Below are 20020 nucleotides of genomic sequence, written 5' to 3' on the forward strand. Positions count from 1 at the left end.
GTGGAATTCCCTCCCCCCAGAGGTGCACCTGGCAAGTTTGCTGTACAGTTTTAGGTGAATGCTGAAGACGCTCCTCTTTCCCCTGGCCTTTGACATCTAAGATGTACATTTTTAGGACCTACCCTACTCTGTGATGTTAGGTTGTTTCCCACTGTTTTTAATACCTTATTTTAAAATAGTTGTAACCCACCCTGGGACCTTTGGGTGAAGGGTGGTGTCCAACTCAGTTTTACTTATAATAGATCCACTGAAATTTGTTGTTGTTGTGGACCTAAATTAGTCGTTTTCATTAATTTCAATTCGTCTACTCTGAGTAGAACTAGTATTGGATAAACCCCACGGTACATCTCACTGCAGTGGGGAAGACTGTGGCCAAGTGACATACGTGCCTGCCCACACTCTCTGCTGCCCGGGTGCGGCTGGTGAGGAAAAAGGAGTTGGGACAAGGAGGGAGGCATTTTCCATCTGAGCTGGTGCCTATCTAGATAAATGTGGAGTGTCCAGTGCATACTTGCATGCTAGCAAGGGTATGGGGATCCAGCTCAGGCAAATCAACACCACACATCCAGCAGACATTTAAAGCACATGACTTCCTCCAAAGAATCCTGGGAATTGTAGTTTGCTGTAGCTTTGTGAAGGTAAAACCACACTTCCCAGGATTCTTCAGGGGAAGTCATGTGCTTTAAATGTGCGCTGGATGTGATTGAAATGTATGGTGTGGATTTAACTCCTGTTTGCCCCAGCTCTCCAAGCAAAGGGATGTTTCAGGGCTACAGCACATATCCACCCTTGGTTCCCTCTGGAAGGGATCACTGGATGCTGAATGGCATTTTGCCACATTTGCATTTGTTTACAAATATACGAGCTGAGCATCAGTGGAGACACACATCCGCCAGGATCTCCACAAGGTTTTTATGCAGCCAACTCAGCTCTCTCTTTGCTTTGCAGCCTCCCTGTTCCCAATTTTTCCTCACACGCAGCTTGATTACACCATCACCAGACACAGAGTCAAGGGGCACGGTGGGGAACGGAAGACATCCTTCTCAAACAATCCCCCCCCCGTTTCCTCCTCATTCAAAGGCCACCTATTGAGAGCCATCGGCGGAATCTCCTTATCAAAGAGAAGGTGCTGGGCAACTTTGCCAGGACAGTGAGCAAGACCAGGGCCCTGAGGAGGAAGGCCTTAGGCAAACTCTAAAGGGCACACCGCCTAGAGCAGGGGATCCCAAACTGTGTTCTGTGAGCTCCATTCAGGTGGTCTTCAGCACATCTGTGGATTTGTGATTGGAGGTGGCACAACCATCACGTTAAATATTCACATTGATTTTTAATTGTATTTTCATTGTTTCTTTTACCTCGTATGTTGTATGCTATGGAATTCAAACTGTGATACAATAAAATACACTGTTTAAGAAATAAAAGATATATAAAATATATTTAAAAATCATACAGCATCTAGCACAGCATGTTATAATTGCTACAGCAGGCAGAAATCTGCCAAGCTTCTCAGCAATTTTGAGGTGGTTTGTAGGGGAAAAAGTTTGGGAACTGCCGGCTTAAAAGTTTTTATAATTAAGCAGTACATAAATCCTTACACCATCACTCCACCCAGTCCTCAATCCTGTAACAGTCCACGTAGCCAGTAAGGATCTGTGTGAGATACAGAACTCGTGGCACACCAACAACTTGGCTGTATAGGCTCTGAAAAGAGAGAATGATCCCGAGTCTGTGTGAGAGAATGGCTACTCCCCAAGGTGGCTACAAGTCATGAGCTTCCACTTGCCCACCCCTTCTTGGCATCAGGACTCTAAACCAGCCAGGGCACAATCTCTGAGGTTTTTGCCATCCTGAGTACATCCCCCAGAAGGTGGGCTTTTCCCTCTCTTTTGTTGCCCACTTCTTAACCAGCAGCTCCTGCAGCCAGTTCTGGCTGCTCAAAGGCATCACTGTCTCCGCCGGCACCACCATTCTCCACGGGGATCATCATGGATGGACTGAGGAACACTGAGCATGAGCCTGCATGGACCACCATGCACCTCTGGGCAGAGTTCAGTGCAGTTGAGGAGTCTTGACCATCCTTTGAAATCCTCTTGTGGGACCCCAGATTGCACATCTCTCCCACTGTGATAACAGTAGCTGTTTAAAGGAACTCTTTTCTGTCCTCCCCCCAGTGTCATTATGTTTTCTTTACCAGGCTGGGGAAAAGGAAGGAAGGAAGAAATCTGGGGAGGGGGCATACTGTTTCCCCTCCCCCTGCTATGCCTTGATATTTCTTTGAAATGGAAAGTGGTATGCAAATGGTTTTCATACGTTCACAAACCAGTAACTATGTCCAACTGGGCCTGACTGGGTCCCTTCCTGTCTCCCCAGATCCTCACTTCCAAGTACAAGATCCCACTGGCAGCCGTGTCTAAAGCTGCTGCCCCATATGTGTCTCGCTATGCCTTCAGGCCCCTGGGGTCGCCCTACTCACTGGAGGACAGCCGCCCCCAGAGGAACTTCATTCCAGGTGAGGCCCCTGGCTTGAGCGACTGGGGCCAATGGGTTTTGTCTCCTAACCCAAGTTGGACTTTCAGAGGTTGCAGGGTGAGTGGGTGGGTAGAGGGGAAGGGAAACTGTCCCCACCCCACCCCACCTGATGCTTTGTGTCCTTTTTAAAAATAATCAAACAAACATACGTTCAATGCAGAGATCGCTTTAAGGAAGCCTAAGTCTAGCCCTTGGACCAGGCGCGAGGACCCTTTTCCAGCCAGCGAGTCAGATCACAACCTTCCCCCATGGGCTGCATTGCTAGGTGGGCAGGCTCCAAAGGAAGACTTTGGCTGCACTTGGAGTCCCCATAGTGGACTTGCTCTTGCAAGCCAAATGAGGACTCTCGCCATCTCTGGCATGCCGGTTGCTCAGACTCACAGGAGACGAAAGACGTGCTATTGCCCGCAGGTCCCGCTTTGGGGCTTCCCATTGGGGCATCTGGTCGGCTGCCACAAGAAAACAGGCCACTGGATGAGATGGGCCCCCTTTGGCCGGATCCATCTGCTGCAGGGCTCCTCTGAAGACCAGCTGCCCTGGGCTTGTCCTGCCAGTGTGGCAAGACAACACACACGTGGCTGGCCTTCCGTTACGCTGCCCATCTTGCGTCTTCCCAATACTCACCGGAAGGGGATTTCTGGGGCACCTGTTGAGGCACTGACTCTCTTGATTCATGCAACACAGGCTTCACTGGTTTTGTACCTCGTGCCCAGTACCTGATTGGGGCAAGCTATCCAGTCATCACCCACCGAGCTCTGGTAGAGTTTGATCAAATGCGTCAGAAGCTGAGGCAAGGACCTTCAGGGAGCTGCACAGAGGCCCAGGGAGATGGAGAAGCCCTCCCGCCACTGGCCAAGACGTACCCCACAGACACGGGACTCCTGCCCTACTACAAGGGCTACGTGCCAGGTGAGCAACTGGCCCACCTGCACTCCCCCACCCGTCTCTGAGCTCTCGCCTCCTCCTCCTCCTCCTCCCAGGTTGTTGCAACTGGTGGCTGGCTTGCTTGTGGGGCCATGAGCCATCCATGAGGCAGAAGGTGCCCCAGAGGCAGAGAGAGCATCCGGGGCTGTGCCTTTTGTTCCAAATATGCTCCTTGTGGGAGGCTGTGAGCGTTGGGCTTCTTAACGTTGTGATGAGGTGCCCCAACATGGGGTTAAGATAGCCTGGCTGTTCTGCTGCTGTCTAACATTTCTGGGCAGGGGCATCAAAGACTCATTTTGCCTCAGGCAAGACACAGCCCTGAGGGGCACTCAGACCATAGCCTGAGCATCTGGATTAGGATCTTCACTGATAAGCCCAACATGCTAAACCCATGTTTCCCAGGGACTGATTCACTGTGACCTTTTCTGGAACAGCAGCAACTGATGAAAGCGCCCCCCGCCTTCTCAGGCCCTGGGTGATCAATTCCTGCCAGGCCCAGGCCCGGCCCCAAGGGACCCTCCTTTCTAAGGAGTCCCCTGGAGATGACCTGCTGCCACTGCCTAAGCCGCCTGCATGCCAGAAAGTTGGCATTCTCAGAAACTGCTGGTGTGAAAGGAGGAGACTTCCCCCACTGGGGCCACTTTAAGCAAGAGCTCAGGAGGGAAGTAAATGCAGCCCCCAGCCAGTGAGCTGGCTCTGCCAGGGTGTTGAGCATCAGCGCATTGCGTGCATGGAGGTGCCTGCCCCTCCCTTCTTTGCTGCTCTTTTGCAACATAGTAGAATAGTAGAGTTGGAAGGGGCCTACAAGGCCATCAAGTCCAACCCCCTGCTCAATGCAGGACTCCAAATCAAAGCATACCCGACAGATGGCTGTCCAGCTGCCTCTTGAAGGCCTCCAGCGTTGGAGAGCCCACCGCCTCTCTAGGTAACTGGTTCCACATGCACCAGCAGCTGCTAGGGAAGTTCCTGCTTTGCACGTTATCAGTTTGTCCCTCCTGGGCTCCTGTGAAGTCCTGCCGGCTTAATCCAGAAGAAGGTGGCAGCAGCAGCAGCAGCAGCAGCTCAGCTTCATGCAGCTGGTGCGGTTGCAACAGAGCCCCCCCCCCGCCACCAAACACACTCGCAGTTTTTCTTCTGCGTCCGACAGCCCAGCCAGGGCAATCTGCCTCCTCAAGCTCAGCTGCTCTGTTTTGGAAGGGGGTGTGCTCATGCTTTGCTTCTCCCCCACTGTGCACAATTTGGGGCTGCTTTGGTGTGCCAGTCAAAACGCAAAGGAAGCCCCAATCCTGCCCAGGTTGAGGAAGCCCAGTCCAAGGCAGAGTCTGTGCAAGTTCCAGAAGTTCTAGGGCTGCTGCATTGGTTATGCTTCCCTTTCCAGCATCTGGCAGCTGTCTGTTTACACCTGCACCTGCCACCCCCTGCACTGGGCTTCCACGCAAGCCCAAAGAGTGCCTGGGTCCAGGCAGCCGGAAACTGGTGATCTCAGGGCTTCCACTGGGATGTTGAAGGCCCCTCAAAGTCCCTTGCATGAAGGGATGGGTCCTGGGCTCAATTTCTGGGGAGGGGGTGGGCACAGGCCAGGAGAAACTCCTGCAGATGGTGCCCGTTCTTTGCTGTTGCTCTGGGCAGTTTCCGCTGGCTTTGAAACTCCTTCCCTAAGAAAGTGCCTGCCTTGCTTCAGGGGCGTTTCTTGCAGGGAGGCCTGCAGTGTTTGCCACGTGGCTTGTGGTGGCCCACTGCCCTTACTCCGAAGGTGCTAATATGCTTGTTAAGCCATCCTTCATCCAGTCCTTTTTGTCTGCTTGTAGGTTACAAGTTCCAGTTTGGCCACACCTATGGCCACCTCACCTACAATGCTCTGGGACACAGCACTCTGGAGAAGCAGATGTTGGATGTGCTGCCATGACACCACCACCCCCGGGATCCCTCCATCAGGCTTTGCTTGTGCCTCCTGTGTGTGTGTTGCATAAAGAAAAAGAGCCAGCCAAAATGGAAGAGACCCTCTCTTCCAGAAAACAGAAGGACACTTGGATTTTTTTTGGGGGGGGGGAGTCAAAGGATGCCGGGGGAGGGGTAGCCCTGCATTTCGGGCTGGGGGTAGCCTAGATGGTCTTTGATTCCCCTCATCTCTTTGAATCTGTGAGTTCTGTTTTCCATGAAGCCACACATCCGTCAGAACCGTCAAGGGAGGGGAGACTTGGGGACATCTGAAGCTCACGATAATTCCAGAGTGCACCAATGTGTTCTCGGAAGCCCAGAAGGTCAGAATTAGATGCATTTTCATTTATCAGCACTCCTCTTGCCTGAGAACCAGGAAAGCCACTGCCTGTCACAGGGGACAATCCTGGGCTAGAGGAGGGTACCAGCCTCCCAGGAAGTTGGCCTTTGGAGGCTCTTGCTCAAGGGATTCTGGGAATGGGCACATGGGATTTGGGCCCAGAGGCCCACAGTACATTTATATCATTTAGATGTTATCATCAGAAGCGTTTTTCATCGAAGGCCAGTGTCTCCTTTTTTATTCATTTTGGGCTGTGGAAACTTACATGTTTCAGCATCTAGCAAGGGCAAGGGGCCAGAAATGGAAAGTGGCAAGATTAAAAATAATAATAAATCCATCAGTTCAGGAGATTAAACACTGGTGGGACATTTTTCTTAACCAGAAGTAGCAAAAAATATCTTTTAAAAAAAAGCTACAAAATGTTCAGCCACATCTAGGATCCAGTTGTTACCGGTCAGGAGTTAGCAGAACTACTTTGAAATCTGTAGAACATTATGCAAACGGTGTCCTTTTTCACCTTCAGAGGGTAAGAGCTTCAGGTTTCTAGGTGAGGAGTAACTAATCTGCTTCACAGGGGTAGATGGGTGGGTGTGCACAAAGGTTGGAGGGAAGTTGGAGTGGCTGCCAGGACACCCTGTAACAACCTCCAGATGATTGAAAACACACAGATGGCAAGTGCCATCTATTTACCACCCGTGCCAGGCCTTGGAGGAGTTCTGACGATGAAGAGGATGGCATTAGGCACACATAGCAGACCTGAGAGGTGTTCTATCCTGTGCCCCTTTCTGCTCCCCCTTCATGAGGATTTCCTTTCCTTCAGCTGAAGTGTTCTGTGCTGTCAGGATTTCATAAGCAACAGCTCCATGCGTTGATGTACCAAGGAATAAGAACACAGTTCTCTGACCTCCTGAACACAGTTTGGGATGCTCTGGATTTGGGCTCTTGCAGGAAAGGCTGTGTCCAGATCCACAGCCAGCCCTAGCATGTCAATGCTGCTCAGGGAGACCTGACTGGCGCACACATGCGTGTGAGACCTTGAACCCTGATGGAAACAGACAAACAAAAGATGCATAGAGGAGGTCTTGCTATTTCGCATCCTTAGACTCTGAAACATTGGCTTTGAGTTGCAAACACTCATGGCACTTCAAACAGATCACTCCCATTTGCTGAATGTTTTGTAAGTTGGACAACTCCAAAGCAAAAATATTGTATAGTGAGTGATTAAACTAGATTGCAACTGGGCTTTCATTTTGCTATTCATGGTGTGGCAAAGGCAAGGAAAAAACCAGGAGAAAACCTGACCATGTGCCAGGAAGCTTCAGAGGGACTGAGCAGCAGCAGCAGCAGCAAAAGTTCTCCCTCCCCACCTAGAAATCGCTTTGTAAACACAGGTCCAGCTTCGCTGCTTCTGCAACTTGAGGTGGCGGCTAGAAATGTCAGGTTTGCCCCAAAATTTGGAGGAGAATGTCAAGGTTGCAACTATGTCATGAGGAACACAGCACTTGAAAGCTGGGTGAAGGGCTGGTTGCAGCCCCCCCACCCCCAATTTCTCATGCCTCTGCCCTCAGTCTTCTTTCCATCTCCCCCCCCCAATTAATCCTTTCTCACCACCTGGAGGAATTGTGCCAAGGTGTGCAGAACCCTGAACTTCTCTCCAGGCTCTGCCAGCCTGGAGTGTACGCTGGGTTTTTCCAGGCTTTGGCATCAGTTGGAGGGTAGTCACAATGCTGGAGTCCCCCAGAGGCCGCTACACAGACATTGGGGTAGAATCACTAGTCACTGCTGCAGAGGGGAGCTCTTCGTCAGCACCTTTTTTTAATTAATATGCATCATAAATAAATAAAGAAATAAATAAAGGCGAGACCCCCTGTTCTAACGCCAGAAGTACAAATTAAATATGGCGCCATTTCCACAGGAGCCTAATGTACAGGCAGGAGCAAATGTTGCGACGGCAGCGATCCCCTCTGAGTGGCAAGGCAGGGGCAAGCCAGGGGTGCCCCAGCTGAGCCCCTCAATACTGACTGACTGGCAGGCCTTTGCATGAACACTGTCCACTGGCTACATGGAGATGTGGGGGTGGGGGAGGCACAAGGCCTGGAGCTCCCCCCCCACCATTAGGAACACAGCACAGAAAGGGATAACGGTGGAGTTTCTAACCCCACAGAAAATCCTTCCCTCTCCCCCCCGTACATTTCAGGCAGTTCCACCAGCACTGCCTGCTTGTGCCTTGGTGGCCCCACAGGGCCTGTTGCTGTGTCATTGGCCTTGGTGGGAGAGGGCACCCCACTGCAACTGGAAGACCCGCCCCTTCCCCTGCTACAGCAGGGCCGCCCCATCCCATCCCCCCTTGTGGGCAACACCCACAGATGAGTCTACTTCTAACACTGAACGGCCATTAACCTCTACCAAACACGCCACACACACACACACGCATGTGGGCTGGGCTACCTTCCCTCTGAAGGAGGGGGGTTCACCTCCTTCCCACCAAAACTCAATGCCCCAGACGTGGGCCTGCTCCCACTGGCTGCACGTGGGCCCCTGCGGCGTGGCAGGGCACAAGACACAATGTCGTGTTAATATAGGGTCGCACACAGTTCTAGAGGCTGTACAGCAATTCTGCCTGCAGCCACCAGGGGCAGCCTACAGAGGAGCGGGCCCCTGCCAGCGGACTGGGATGGAAGAGGAGCAATGCATGCTGGGGCTTTTGGCTTGACACAGGCTGCACCACCATGCTTAGTGAGGGCAACCACATCCCGCCCAGATTTCAATAGTCCTAGCAGCCAAAGGTCTACATTGGAGGTGAAGCAGAGGTGATGGAGACCTGGTGGTGGACAGAGAGAGAGGGAGCAGCAGCAGCATGCATGGTGGCGCTTGGCAATGTGAGACCCCTGACAACCCCCAAAGAGGAGGCGGCAGGTGGAGAACAGCTGCAGTTACTGAGTCTCCATCACAGCAAGGAGATACGAAGAGGCAGGAGAGAGGAAGCCGTGCCCGCCATTGTTTCGTTGGGTGGGCACAGTCAGGCTACGCGGAAGTGGGGTATGTCTGTGCTTCTCTGGCTGCCCCCCGCCACCCCCCATCAATAGTCCTCGTCCTCCATGTGGGTGATGTACATGACGGGCACCAGCCCGCTCTCCGCTCCACGGCTGCACCGCAGCCAGTCACCGTCCGCCTTGCCCAGCACACGCAGGACATCCCCCTTCTGGAAGCTCAGCTGCCCAGACTCAGTGGCGATGTGGTGGCAGAGGGCCTTGACCTCGCTGTGGAAGTGAGGAAGGAAGGAAGGAGGCCGTGAGGACACAATGGTGGCACAGTGGCCGGGGGGGGGGGGAGGAATGGGGCTTGGAGACTAAGAGTCAAATCCCTGCTCAGTAGCAAAGCATGCTGGGTAATACCACCCCAGCCCCCCATTCTCCTCCCACTCCCCTCTTTGTCGCCTAAATTACCTTAAGCACAGTAAGAGTACAACCGTAGCCTGAAGGGAAAGAGTCGGAATAAACAGCCTCTGAGGTGCTCTTTCTGGCCGCAAACCCGTTCCCCTTTCCGAGAGGACTCTGTATGGGGAACCCCAAAAGAAGAGGAGTTTCTCCCCACTGCGAGTCTCTCTCTCTCTCTCTCTCTCTCTCAAATGGCTTCTACAAAGCCAGTGCACCCACCATGGGGCGGGGGACAAGACAGCAGGCCAGACCCAGGCATGGAAAAACAGGCTGAGCCATCAGCTCAGTGGCTGAGGCCTGACAGGCCCCCACGTGGATGGAAGCGCCCCCATTGCCCCACAGGCAGGAGGAGGAGGAGGAGGTGGGTGGGCTGGCCGGGGGAGTCTGAGCGGAGCAGGGCCTCCCTTGAGGTTCCCCCGAGTCCTGAGCATGGACACGGAAGGAGTCTCCTCTCCTCCCTCACCGCAGCCCATATGCCCGTTGTCCGCCGGTTGGGCACGCTCACAGGGCTCGAGCAGGCCCTCGGGAGGCTGGAGCTGCATGCAAACAAGAGCTTCGAAGCAGGAGAACTTCAGGAGGGCTGAGAGCGTCTCTGACCCTCCAGATGCTGCTGGACCACAACTCCCATTGCCCCCCCGGCTGTTGGCCATGCTGAGGCTGGCTCTGAGAGCCCCACGCGGGCCTCTCCCCCGGAGGGCTCAGAGCAATCCAGCCTCTGCCCCAGCATCCCTCAGAGCCACAGGGCTCCCTCTCGTAGCTGCGGTGCTCCCCGCCAGGCATTGGCCCACCTAGGCCGTGCTTGTGGGAGAAAGGGGCGCACTCTCCTCCCACTGTCTGCCAGAGCCACGGGCCAGCTTTTGGGTTTCAGTACACGGCAGCCTGGGCTGGAGCCAGAAACAACTCGGAAAGCCTGATGACCTAAGCGGGACTGAGGCAGCCCCCAGCCACAGTGGCCCACTGGCCCTGCCCGCTGGTGTCCCACTGTGCCAGCCCCACGGCCGCTGTGCCACTCACCATGGGGTCTCAGGGGACGCACCCCTGTCCAGCTGCCTCCGCCGCTGCGTGGGGTGCGAAGGCGGCAGTTCTGCCGGCAGCCTCTCAGGCTCCGGGGCAGCCTCTCTCCACACGGTGGCTCCCACTGTCTGCGCCATCAGCTGGAGCACAGAACGATCCAAGCTCAGCCACCCCGATGGCAGCCTGGAAAGAGAGCCAGCAGGCAAGCTCAATGGGTGGATCAGAGAAAGAGGGAGGGAGATCCAGCATACGATGGCACGCGGCAGCATCCGCAGGGCAGAGCCACCCACCACCCCGCAAAGGCCAAGGCCCACAACAGGCAGGGACTCCCTTCAGACCCTGCCCACAGAGAGCCTAGCACTGGGGTTGCTCTCCAGACGTCTAAGCCCAGACTGCGGCTGCAGGGACGGCTGCTGTGCCTAGCAGGGGCCTGGAGCCCAAGTGCAACCCCACCTCCTGCCCCCCCCCACTGTGCTCAAGGCAGGCCGGTGGCAAGGCCAGCAGACCAGGCCTCCTTCAGAGGAAGGGCTCTGGAGACGGTAAGGAAGAAGGGTCCTTCAGCCTCTTTAACAGACTAGTGCAACAACCACCTTCGTTACAGCCTGATAATGCAACAGAGGTAACGTTTTACATTATTTACTCCTCTGTCAGCCACAGAGTTCTTGCCAGAGTCCTTAAATCGCAGCAGTCCCTAATGTGGGAAGGTCAGTATCCTCTGGGCCCTCTCCCCACCCCACAATTTCAGCCGTTAGCAGCTCAAAGAGCCCTTCCCGTGCAAGCCCCCCACCTGGTCTCTGCTGGGTGCAACCCTGGCTGCTGGGCACACCCCTTGTGAAGAGCCGTGGCCTATGTATCCCCAAGACCCCCCCGCCCTTTCCAGTCTTAGATGCGGGGGTCTCTTCCTGCCCCAGGCACCCCCCCAAAGCCCCTCTACCTGTTGGCCGGCTTCAGCTCCTTGGGCGCCTTCCGAGAGCCAAAGAGGTGTCCCCATTTGGGGGGGGCGTTGTCAGGGGCACCAGGACTGCTTTCCTCCAGGGGGGCCTGGTTCGGGGTCGGCCCAGCCTCCTTCTCCTTGGGGTGCTTCAACTCAGTAAGCACAGAGTCTGGGGGGCTGCCCATCCAGGAGGGCCGCGGGCTCTTCTCCTTCGCTCCCCCCCTGGCTAAGGAGGGATCCTGTTTCCACGCGGGTGCTGCCGCTGCTGCTGCCGCCTCCTCCGCTGGGGGCCTGTCTCTGAGAGGCCCTTCCGAGATGGGGCAAGCCTCGGCCCCCTCCACCACTCCTTCCCGCGGGGGAGGCCCCTTCTTGGGCTCCGCCTGCCAGGGGGCAACAGCCCCCAGCCCGGCCTTCTTCTTCCGTTCGCAGCGGGTGGAACGGGAGCCCTCAGCCGAGCCCTCAATATAGACTTGGGAGCTCTGCATGAGCTGGTACCACCAGCTGGCCTGCTTGTCCCTCTTGAGCTCCGAGGCGGCCCCCGGGGCCTTCTGCCGCTCCGCCCCCTCTTCCCTCTCGGAGGGGGCCCCCAGCCCCTTGGCCCTTCCTGCTGCTTCCACCAGGGACTGCCCCTGGCCCTCCGGGCTGGGACTCTGCTCGGCTGCCCCCCAGCTGCCCACTCCTCCTCCGCGGCTCTTCATCATCTGCAGGGTGGAGTGGGCCGAGAGGACCAGGCCCTGCTGGACGCGGAGCAGCTCCTTCTGCTGCTGCTGCTCTCTGCCCACCTGCAGCAGGTGGTGCTCAAAGAGGAGGTCCAGGCTGAACGGCAGGAGGGACAAGGGCTGGAGCAGGAGCAGCACCTCCTCAAAGAGGCCCTGGCAGACCCCATGCGCGAGGGGCAGGAAGCCCACCGGCCGGTAGTGCACCTGGATGATGTCTGGGGGGAGGAGGAGGAGACCACGGTCACTGCCCGGCCTAGGCGACTCTCCCTGTGGCACCCCCCACAGAATCATCTCATGAGAAGGGCTCCCTGGAGGCCTTCTAGTCCAGCCCCTCTGCTCAGTGCTGGCTGCAACACTCCCACCTTCAAGGGCTGCTGCTTTTGAGCAACGGGAACAGCGGCTTCCTCTCCCCCCCGAAGACCTATGCCCAAGTAGGCCAGAGGACCACAGTCTCCCTCCACCAGGGATGCGGAGACTGGGCAGAAGCCTTTTGCACCAGGCGCAGAGCAGCTCTGCCTTTCCAGCCATTGTCCAACAGCCCCCCTTGCGGTACAAAACAGGCAGGCTTGGGGGCTGCTGTTGTCTGATCCCTCCCCGGCCTGGAGGAGCCCGTCCCTGTTGCCTGTTCACAGCAAGTGAGGGCAATGTGTCCCCGTCAGAATTCAGGAGCAACGCCCGCCTCCTCACAGGGGAGCACTGTGATGACCGGCCTGAAGGCACCCTCTCCTCTCCCTGCCCATGCTCAGACGCCCACCTGCTGGCTCCCTGACAGGCAACACCGGCTCCCAGGCCTCTCAGCTACCGTGCTGAGGCCAAGCTGCAGGCAGCAGCAAAAGGGTGCCCGGCTCCCTCTGCCATTTCTCCCGGCCTTGAAACGCGGCAGCCCATGGCCAAGGCTGAGGTGCCAATCCAGGCTCATCTGCCATGGCCTGGGGGCCTCTCCTCTCTCCCCGCTCAGGGGAAGCTGCCAACGTGGGGAATGCAGCCAGGCCTGCAGAGCCTTCGCTCTATCCTGAGGCTCTTGCAGTGGCTAAGATCCTAACCACCACCCACGAGGCATCAGCTCAGCCACCCCGGTGAAAAGCCCCTGCCCTGGGCCCTCAGTCGGCCTCACACCCTTGCCGCCTCCCCAGCAGCAGACGCTGACGCAGCTGCCACCAGCTCTTCTCACCTTCGTGGTTGTAGAGGTGATTAAACCAGAACTCCAGTGACCTGATGCTGTTGGAGAAGAAAGCGGAGAAAGATGGTAAAAAACAGTCAGATGCACATGGCAACAGAGAGAGCGCGCACACGCTGATGGAGAACCTGGCAGGGAAGCACTGCTGTGGGCCAGGCTCAGAAGCTGACAGGGTGATGGCTGGAGGGAAAGCCTGGCCTGGAGCAGGAAGCGAGGAGAAAGGGAGGGCTGTCCCACTCTCCCACCGCCAGAACCGGGCCCTTACAGCCCTCCGCGGTAGCCCACCTTCCACGCCATCCACCTGTGCCTTTATGGGCTCCCAGGGGGAAGGGGACCTTCCCGGTTTCTCCGTCAGAGGAACGTGGCACAGCCAGCTATGTGGCATCCCACAAAGTGGGCCCTTCTCATGGGAGCCCCCAAGCAAAGTCCAGTTGCACTGTGGAGAGCAAAGCCATGAAAAATTCCCCATCCGTGTGGCAAGCTGGTGGGTCTGAGAGTCTGGCGTGAGTTTCAGGCTGCAAGGCAGCAAAACCGTGAGAAAGGCTCCCACAGGAGGTGCTGCTGCTACCGCCACCGGGATGCAGAAAGGCAGCCTGCCCCCCGGTCTGCACAAAAGTCTCCCATGAGGCCCTTCAGGATCTCTTGTCTGTCGCAGTGGCAGTGAGGTGGGGGGGGGCTCTCTTGCACCTCTCCTTCCCCCACTCAGTTTGGTGTGTGGGCGCACTGTGGGTGGGGGAGGCATTCTGGACATTTGCTCATTTCCCTCAGGCTTCCCCTTCAGACACGACAGAATAGCACAGCCCCCGCCCAACCCTGCGGCTTTGGGGGCCCCACATGGAGGGCTGCCATGCCTGAGAGGTGGAGCAGCCTCCGCTTACTTGAGTAGGCCGAAGATGAAGGCGTTGAAGCGCATGGTGTGGCTGGTGAGCTCAGGGTATTGGCTGACCTTGCTGTAGAGGCCGTGCAGCACCTTGGTAGAGGGGCCTGTGGAGCAACGAGAGAGGCAGGCCATTGCACCCAGGAGGGAGGACCCAGGCCCAATGGAAGAGCTGTGGGGTACATGGTGGGGCACCGGGGAGAAACGTTGCCCCTCCCAGAGACTCAAGGATGCACCCCAAAGGCTTGGAGGTGGGAAGACTCACATGTTCAAGCCAAGAAGCCAACGCCAGGCTGGAAAGAGCCCGATGGGGGTATTGCGGAAGGCTCCAAATACTGGCAGTCTCTCTCCCTGTCTCTCACACACACTCTTTCCTGTCTTTTGAAAGGAGCTGCCTTCAGTGGAGGCAGGCCACTGGGTCCATCTAGCCCAGGTGTTTCTGCTCCTCTGACCAGCAGCTCTCCAGGACCTCTCCAGCCTCTCATGGAAGATGCTGGGAGCTGAAGACTTTATCAGTGCACAGCCTGCACTCTACCCCTGGGCTCCACGAGGGAGCGGCAGCGGTGGCAGTTGTTTTTCCTGCACTTGCACAGCCAGGTGGGCTCTAGCCCACAAAAGCTTATGCTACGATAAATGTGTTCGTCTTTAAAGTGCCAGAAGTCCCTTTATACTCAGGGGAGCAGAAAGGCCGCCCTGGAAAGATCACTCATTGCTGCTAGCATACTTATGCCCAAGCACAGAGCTCTGCCTGGCTGGAAGCTTTGGCTAGTGCAGAACGCAGGTGCTCACCCAAGCAACAGGGAACATTTCACCAAAACTTCAGGATCTGCACTGGCTAATTCCTTTTTTTTTTTTTAATGAAGAAATTCTGATTAGCAAGCTGGCTAAATGTGGACTGGATGGAACAACTATCAGGTGGATCCACAGCTGGCTCCAGAATCATATTCAAAGAGTGCTTATCAATGGTTCCTTCTCAAACTGGGCAGAAGTAATGAGTGGGGTACGACAGGGCTCGGTCCTGGGCCCAGTGCTCTTCAACATTTTTATAAACGACTTGGATGAGGAGGTACAGAGCACGCTTATCAAATTTGTAGATGATATAAATTGGGAGGGATAGCTAATACCTTGGAAGACAGAAACAAAATTCAAAGGGACCTTGATAGGTTGGAGCATTGGGCTGAAAACAACAGAATGAAATTCAACAGGGATAAGTGCAAAGTTCTACATCTAGGAAAAAGAAACCAAATGCACAGTTATAAGATGAGGGATACTTGGCTCAGCAGTATGACATGTGAGAAGGATCTTGGAATTGTCGTTGATCACAAGCTGAATATGAGCCAACAGTGTGATGTGGCTGCAAAAAAGGCAAATGCTATATTAGGCTGCATTAACAGAAGTATAGTTTCCAAATCGCATGAAGTACTAGCTCCCCTTTATTTAGCACTGGTTAGGCCTCAACTTGAATACTGCGTCCAGTTCTGGTCTCCGCACTTCAAGAAGGATGCAGACAAACTGGAACGGGTTCAGAGGAGGGCAATAAAGATGATCAGGGGACTGGAAACCAAGCCCTGTGAGGAGAGACTGAAAGAACTGGGCATGTTTAGCCTGCAGAAGAGAAGACTGAGGGGAGATATGATAGCACTCTTCAAGTACATGAAAGGGTATCAAAAAGAGGAGGGCCAGGATCTCTTCTTGATTGTCCCAGAGTGCAGGACACGGAATAATGGGCTCAAGTTGCAGGAAGCCAGATTTCGACTAGACATCAGGAAACACTTCCTAACTGTTAGAGCCATACGACAATGGAACCAATGACCTAGAGAGGTGGTGGGCTCTCCGACACTGGAGGCATTCAAGAGGCAGCTGGACAGCCATCTGTTGGGAATGCTTTGATTTGGATTCCTGCATTGAGCAGAGGGTTGGACTCGATGGCCTTGTAGGCCCGTTCCAACTCTACTATTCTATGAAATATTTTTTTACAGAGAAGAAATAAAGAAGATCCACAACTTCCATAAAAATATATCATATACAAGTGAAATATAAGAAACAACCCAGCAACTATAACAGCTCCTACATCCCACCCCTCTCTAATAGGAGAACACGAAGTCACAGACCGGACAGTTACAGTAAGTAGAAAAATCCAATCCAAATATAAGATATGCAAATTAAACACTCTATTTTATGGAGAATGAATGAAGTGCCAGATGATTAGAGGAGCACTAATGTTGTCCCCATCTTCAAAAAGGGCAAAAAGGGGGAGCCTGGGAACTACGGACCAGTCAGCCTGACATTGATCCCTGGGAAAATTATAAACGGTCAGTCTGCAAGCACCTTGAAAACAATGCAGTGAATACTAGGAGCCAGCATGGATTTATGAAGAACAAATCCTGCCAAACTAATCTTTCTCGTTTTTTGATTGGGTAACCTCCCTTGTAGACTGTGGGAATGCTGTCGACGTAATATATCTCGACTTCAGCAAAGCTTTTGACAAAGTGCCCCATGATATTCTGATTAGCAAGCTAGCTAAATGTGGGCTGGATGGAACAACTATCAGGTGGCTCCAGAATCGTACTCAGAGAGTGCTTATCAATGGTTCCCTCTCAAACTGGGAGGAGGTACTGCAGGGCTTGGTCCTGGGCCCAGTGCTCTTCAACATTTTTATTAATGACTTGGATGAGGAGGTACAGAGCATGCTTATCAAATTTGCAGATGATATAAATTGGCAGGGATAGCTAATACCCTGGAAGAGAGAAACAAAATTCAAAGTGATCTCACTGGGCTGAAAACAACAGAATGAAATTTAACAAGGATAAGTGCAAAGTTCTACACCTAGGAAAGAGAAAACAAATGCACAGTTATAAGATGGGGGATACTCGGCTCAGCAATACTACATGTGAGAAGATCTTCGGATTGTTGTTGATCACAAGCTGAATATGGGCCAAAAGTGCAATGTGGCTGCAAAAAAGGCAAATGCTATTTTAGGCTGCATTAACAGAAGTATATTTTCCAATCTGCGTGAAGTACTAGTTCCCTTCTATTCAGCACTGGGTAGTCCTCATCTTGAGTACTGCGTCATTCTGGACACCATACTTTAAAAAGAATGTAGACAAACTGAAACGGGTTCAAAGGAGGGCAACGAGGATGATCAGGGGAGTGGAAACAAAGCCCTGTGAAGAGAGACTGAAAGAACTGGGCATGTTTAGCCTGGAGAAGAGAAGATTGAGGGGAGGTATGATCACACTCTTCAAGTACTTGAAAGGTTGTCACACAGAGGAGGGCCAGGATCTCTTCTTGATCATCCCAGAGTGCAGGACATGGAATAATGGGCTCAACTTGCAGAATGCCATATTTCAACTGAACATCAGGAAAAACCTCCTAACTGTTAGAGCGGTATGACAGTAGAACCAATGACCTAGGGATGTGGTGGGCTCTCCAACACTGGACAGCCACCTGTTAGTTATGCTTTAAGTTGGATTCCTGCACTGAGCAGGGTTTTGACTCAATGACCTTATAGGACCCTTCCAACTCTACTATTCTATGATTCTATTCCAACATTTTAGTGGCTAATTTCTTCTGAGTGCAATTGGAGTTGCTGGTTTTGCTCCTTAATGCCTGTAGTGGCCTGGGCCTTAGCTAGAATCCTTCAAAAAGGCTGCCTCCTCTACCTCCCTTAAGTTCCACTGTGAACTTGCAGATTCATTTAAACATGCACACGCTGCTTGATCATACTCATGTTCAAAGCAGCTTCACTAACATTTCATTAAATTATCATAACACAATTTAAGTTATTATAAACCACATAAAATATCACCTACAAGAACAAAGGACTCATGGAATTACAAGAGCCAGGCCTCAGATGCATCAGCTTAAGGCAGCATGTCCACAGTAAGAGAAGTGTGGGTGGGGGTTCTTGGGGGCCTCCTGTGATGTTCCTATATTAATGTATATATGGTAAATGTTGTTGTTTTAGAAGATACATGGTAAGTGGAGTGAAAGAGGAGGCGGAGTGAATGGGCAGTAGAATGCGAGATGATTGGCTGAGTGTTTAAAATGGCTGAATGTATAAAAGGAAGAGTGAGAGTGGAATTGGGGGGGGGGGGAGAAGAGAACTGAGTGGGTTGGTTGGTGGGGTTTAGAGAGTTGTTTGCCAGGAGGGAGGTGGAGTTCGGATTAGTATTGAGTAAAACCATATGCTTATGTGCCTTAAGAAGAAATCTTGTTAATCTTGTTAGCTTTGTTATCTTTAATAAATACTTAATTTGGTTTACCAAAGGCCTGATCCTTGGCTGGGGTTTCACAGACCAGAAGGGAGGGTAAGGTAATGACCAAGGCTGAAGGGGAACTGTAACAAATGGTGGCAGCGGTGAAGAGAATAACAATACCAGTATTCAGAGTCTCTGGGAATACTAGTATTGGGACGTTACTGGTGGTTGCCTAGCAGGGGGATCTGTTGAGATCTGTGCTAGAGTGGGGAGAGAAACCATAAGAGGGTGCGGTCCGGACTGGTGGAGTCCCTGGTGGTGCCTAGAGACAGGCAGTAACCACGAGCAGGTAGGAACCTGACAGGGAGAGCCAGGGAAGGACGCATCACATGTGGTGTCAGTAGCGGTGGGATACGAACAACAGAGAATCCAGATACAGCGGTGTGGCAAACAGAAATAACAAAACAAGATTTCTTGTGACAGTGACTGGCAAAGAGTGTGTGGCAAAGAGTGAGTAAACTCAAACACCATGGCTGAATATATAAAAATGAAAAGAGAGGAGCTGGTGGAGAAGTGCATAACATTCAATTTACCTCACGAGGGTAAAGGGGTAGATGAATTGAGGGTAGCACTTATAGGATTTGCAACTGCCCAGCAAAAACAACCTGTCAGGGAAGAGACCCCAGAAGGATATTTAAGCAATCCCGCTTATATAGAGTACTTGAGAGAGAAGTTAAGATGGGAGGCTGAGGAAAAAGACAAGCAGAGGGAGTTGGAAGCTGAGAGATTGAGGAGGGAGGCTGATGAGAAAGAAAAGCAGCGGGTCTTTGAGGCTGAGGAAAAAGATAAACAGCGAGAGTTGGAAGCTGAGAGATTGAGGATGGAAGCTGAGAAGTTGAAGATGGAAACTGAGAGAATGAGAATGGGGTTTGAGGAGAGGGAGAAGCAACGAGCAGTGGATGCCGAATTACAAGTAGAAAAGTTAAAATTTGAAAGAGAGAAGTTTCATTCTGATGAAACAAGAAAGGACAGAGATGGAGCAAAAATAAAAATTACTCCAAAGGACTTTGCTGTCTATGAGCCTGGTCAAGATCCTCAAATTTACCTCAGCACCTTTGAAAAAGCAGCTCAGTTGTGGGGGCTACCTGAAGATAAATACATGCAGTATTTATCAAATCTGATTAAAGGGGAATTGGCTGAGGTATACCAATATTTCCCCTCAGACAGGCCCGTCACCTATGCTGAATTCAAAGAAGCAGTGTTTAAAAGATTCAGACTGGGGCCTGATTATTTTAGAAAGCTTTTCAGAAATTGCCAGATACAGACAGGGAGGTCTTTTGTGGAACTGGGAGCAAAGTTGATGGATATATTTGGAAAGTGGATGAGTAGTGCCAAAGCTCAGTCAGTGGAAGAGGTGAAAAGCCTCATGATACTGGATCAATTATACCATCAGTTACCACCAGAAATAAGGCTCCTGGTCAAAGACCGTTCCCCTACATCTGTGCAGGAGGCCGCAGAGATGGCGGATCACTTCGCCTCCAATAGAACTGGCTGGGTGGGGAAAACATCAAGAGAGTTTAAACCCAGACCATATAGTGCTGGCAGAAGGGATGTGGTACCACAGCGAGTGAGTCCTCCATAAAAATCTGAAGGGCACAGGACACCCCAGAGTGGATCTGTGTACCCTAAAAGTGAGGAGAAATTATGCTACAAATGTGGTAGACCGGGGCACCTACGTTTTCAATGTGAGGTTGCCAACCCCATTAGTAATCCTGCTCAGACAAGGACAGTGAAAACAGAGCCCAAGGCTTTAGAAACAGCGAAAAAGGTTCAGTTCTGCCAGATAAACTGGACAGAAGTAACAGACCTTGATTCAAGTCTGAGAGAGGAAGTGAGTGTACAAGGGGCAAATTATTGGGCATTGCTTGATAC

At 52.9% G+C, this 20020-nt stretch overlaps 2 protein-coding genes across 6 annotated transcripts in view; one reads left to right on the forward strand and one right to left on the reverse strand.

The window, feature by feature from the left end:
• The window catches only part of CIMIP2B (ciliary microtubule inner protein 2B), a 36222-nt gene extending 29234 nt beyond the window's left edge, over positions 1-6988 (forward strand). For both annotated transcript variants that reach the window (XM_061612720.1, XM_061612725.1), the window contains exons 4-6: positions 2371-2509; positions 3214-3438; positions 5262-6988. In XM_061612720.1, coding sequence (XP_061468704.1) covers positions 2371-2509; positions 3214-3438; positions 5262-5359 — 462 coding nt within the window. In that variant the 3' untranslated portion in view covers positions 5360-6988. The remainder of the gene's footprint in view (positions 1-2370; positions 2510-3213; positions 3439-5261) is intronic.
• Positions 6989-7527: 539 nt separating this feature from the next.
• Positions 7528-20020, reverse strand: part of RUSC2 (RUN and SH3 domain containing 2) — a 64550-nt gene continuing 52057 nt past the window's right edge. For 3 of the 4 annotated variants that reach the window (XM_061612670.1, XM_061612661.1, XM_061612682.1), the window contains 5 exons: positions 13891-13996; positions 13007-13053; positions 11117-12050; positions 10183-10365; positions 7528-8991 (listed from right to left, as the gene is read on the reverse strand). In XM_061612670.1, coding sequence (XP_061468654.1) covers positions 8811-8991; positions 10183-10365; positions 11117-12050; positions 13007-13053; positions 13891-13996 — 1451 coding nt within the window. In that variant the 3' untranslated portion in view covers positions 7528-8810. Of the gene's footprint in view, positions 8992-9177; positions 9286-10182; positions 10366-11116; positions 12051-13006; positions 13054-13890; positions 13997-20020 lie in introns of all 4 variants that reach the window. The other variant, XR_009760817.1, reaches the window with a different exon arrangement.

The sequence above is a fragment of the Rhineura floridana genome, chromosome 1 (genome assembly GCF_030035675.1).
Source record: "Rhineura floridana isolate rRhiFlo1 chromosome 1, rRhiFlo1.hap2, whole genome shotgun sequence".
NCBI lineage: Eukaryota > Metazoa > Chordata > Lepidosauria > Squamata > Rhineuridae > Rhineura > Rhineura floridana.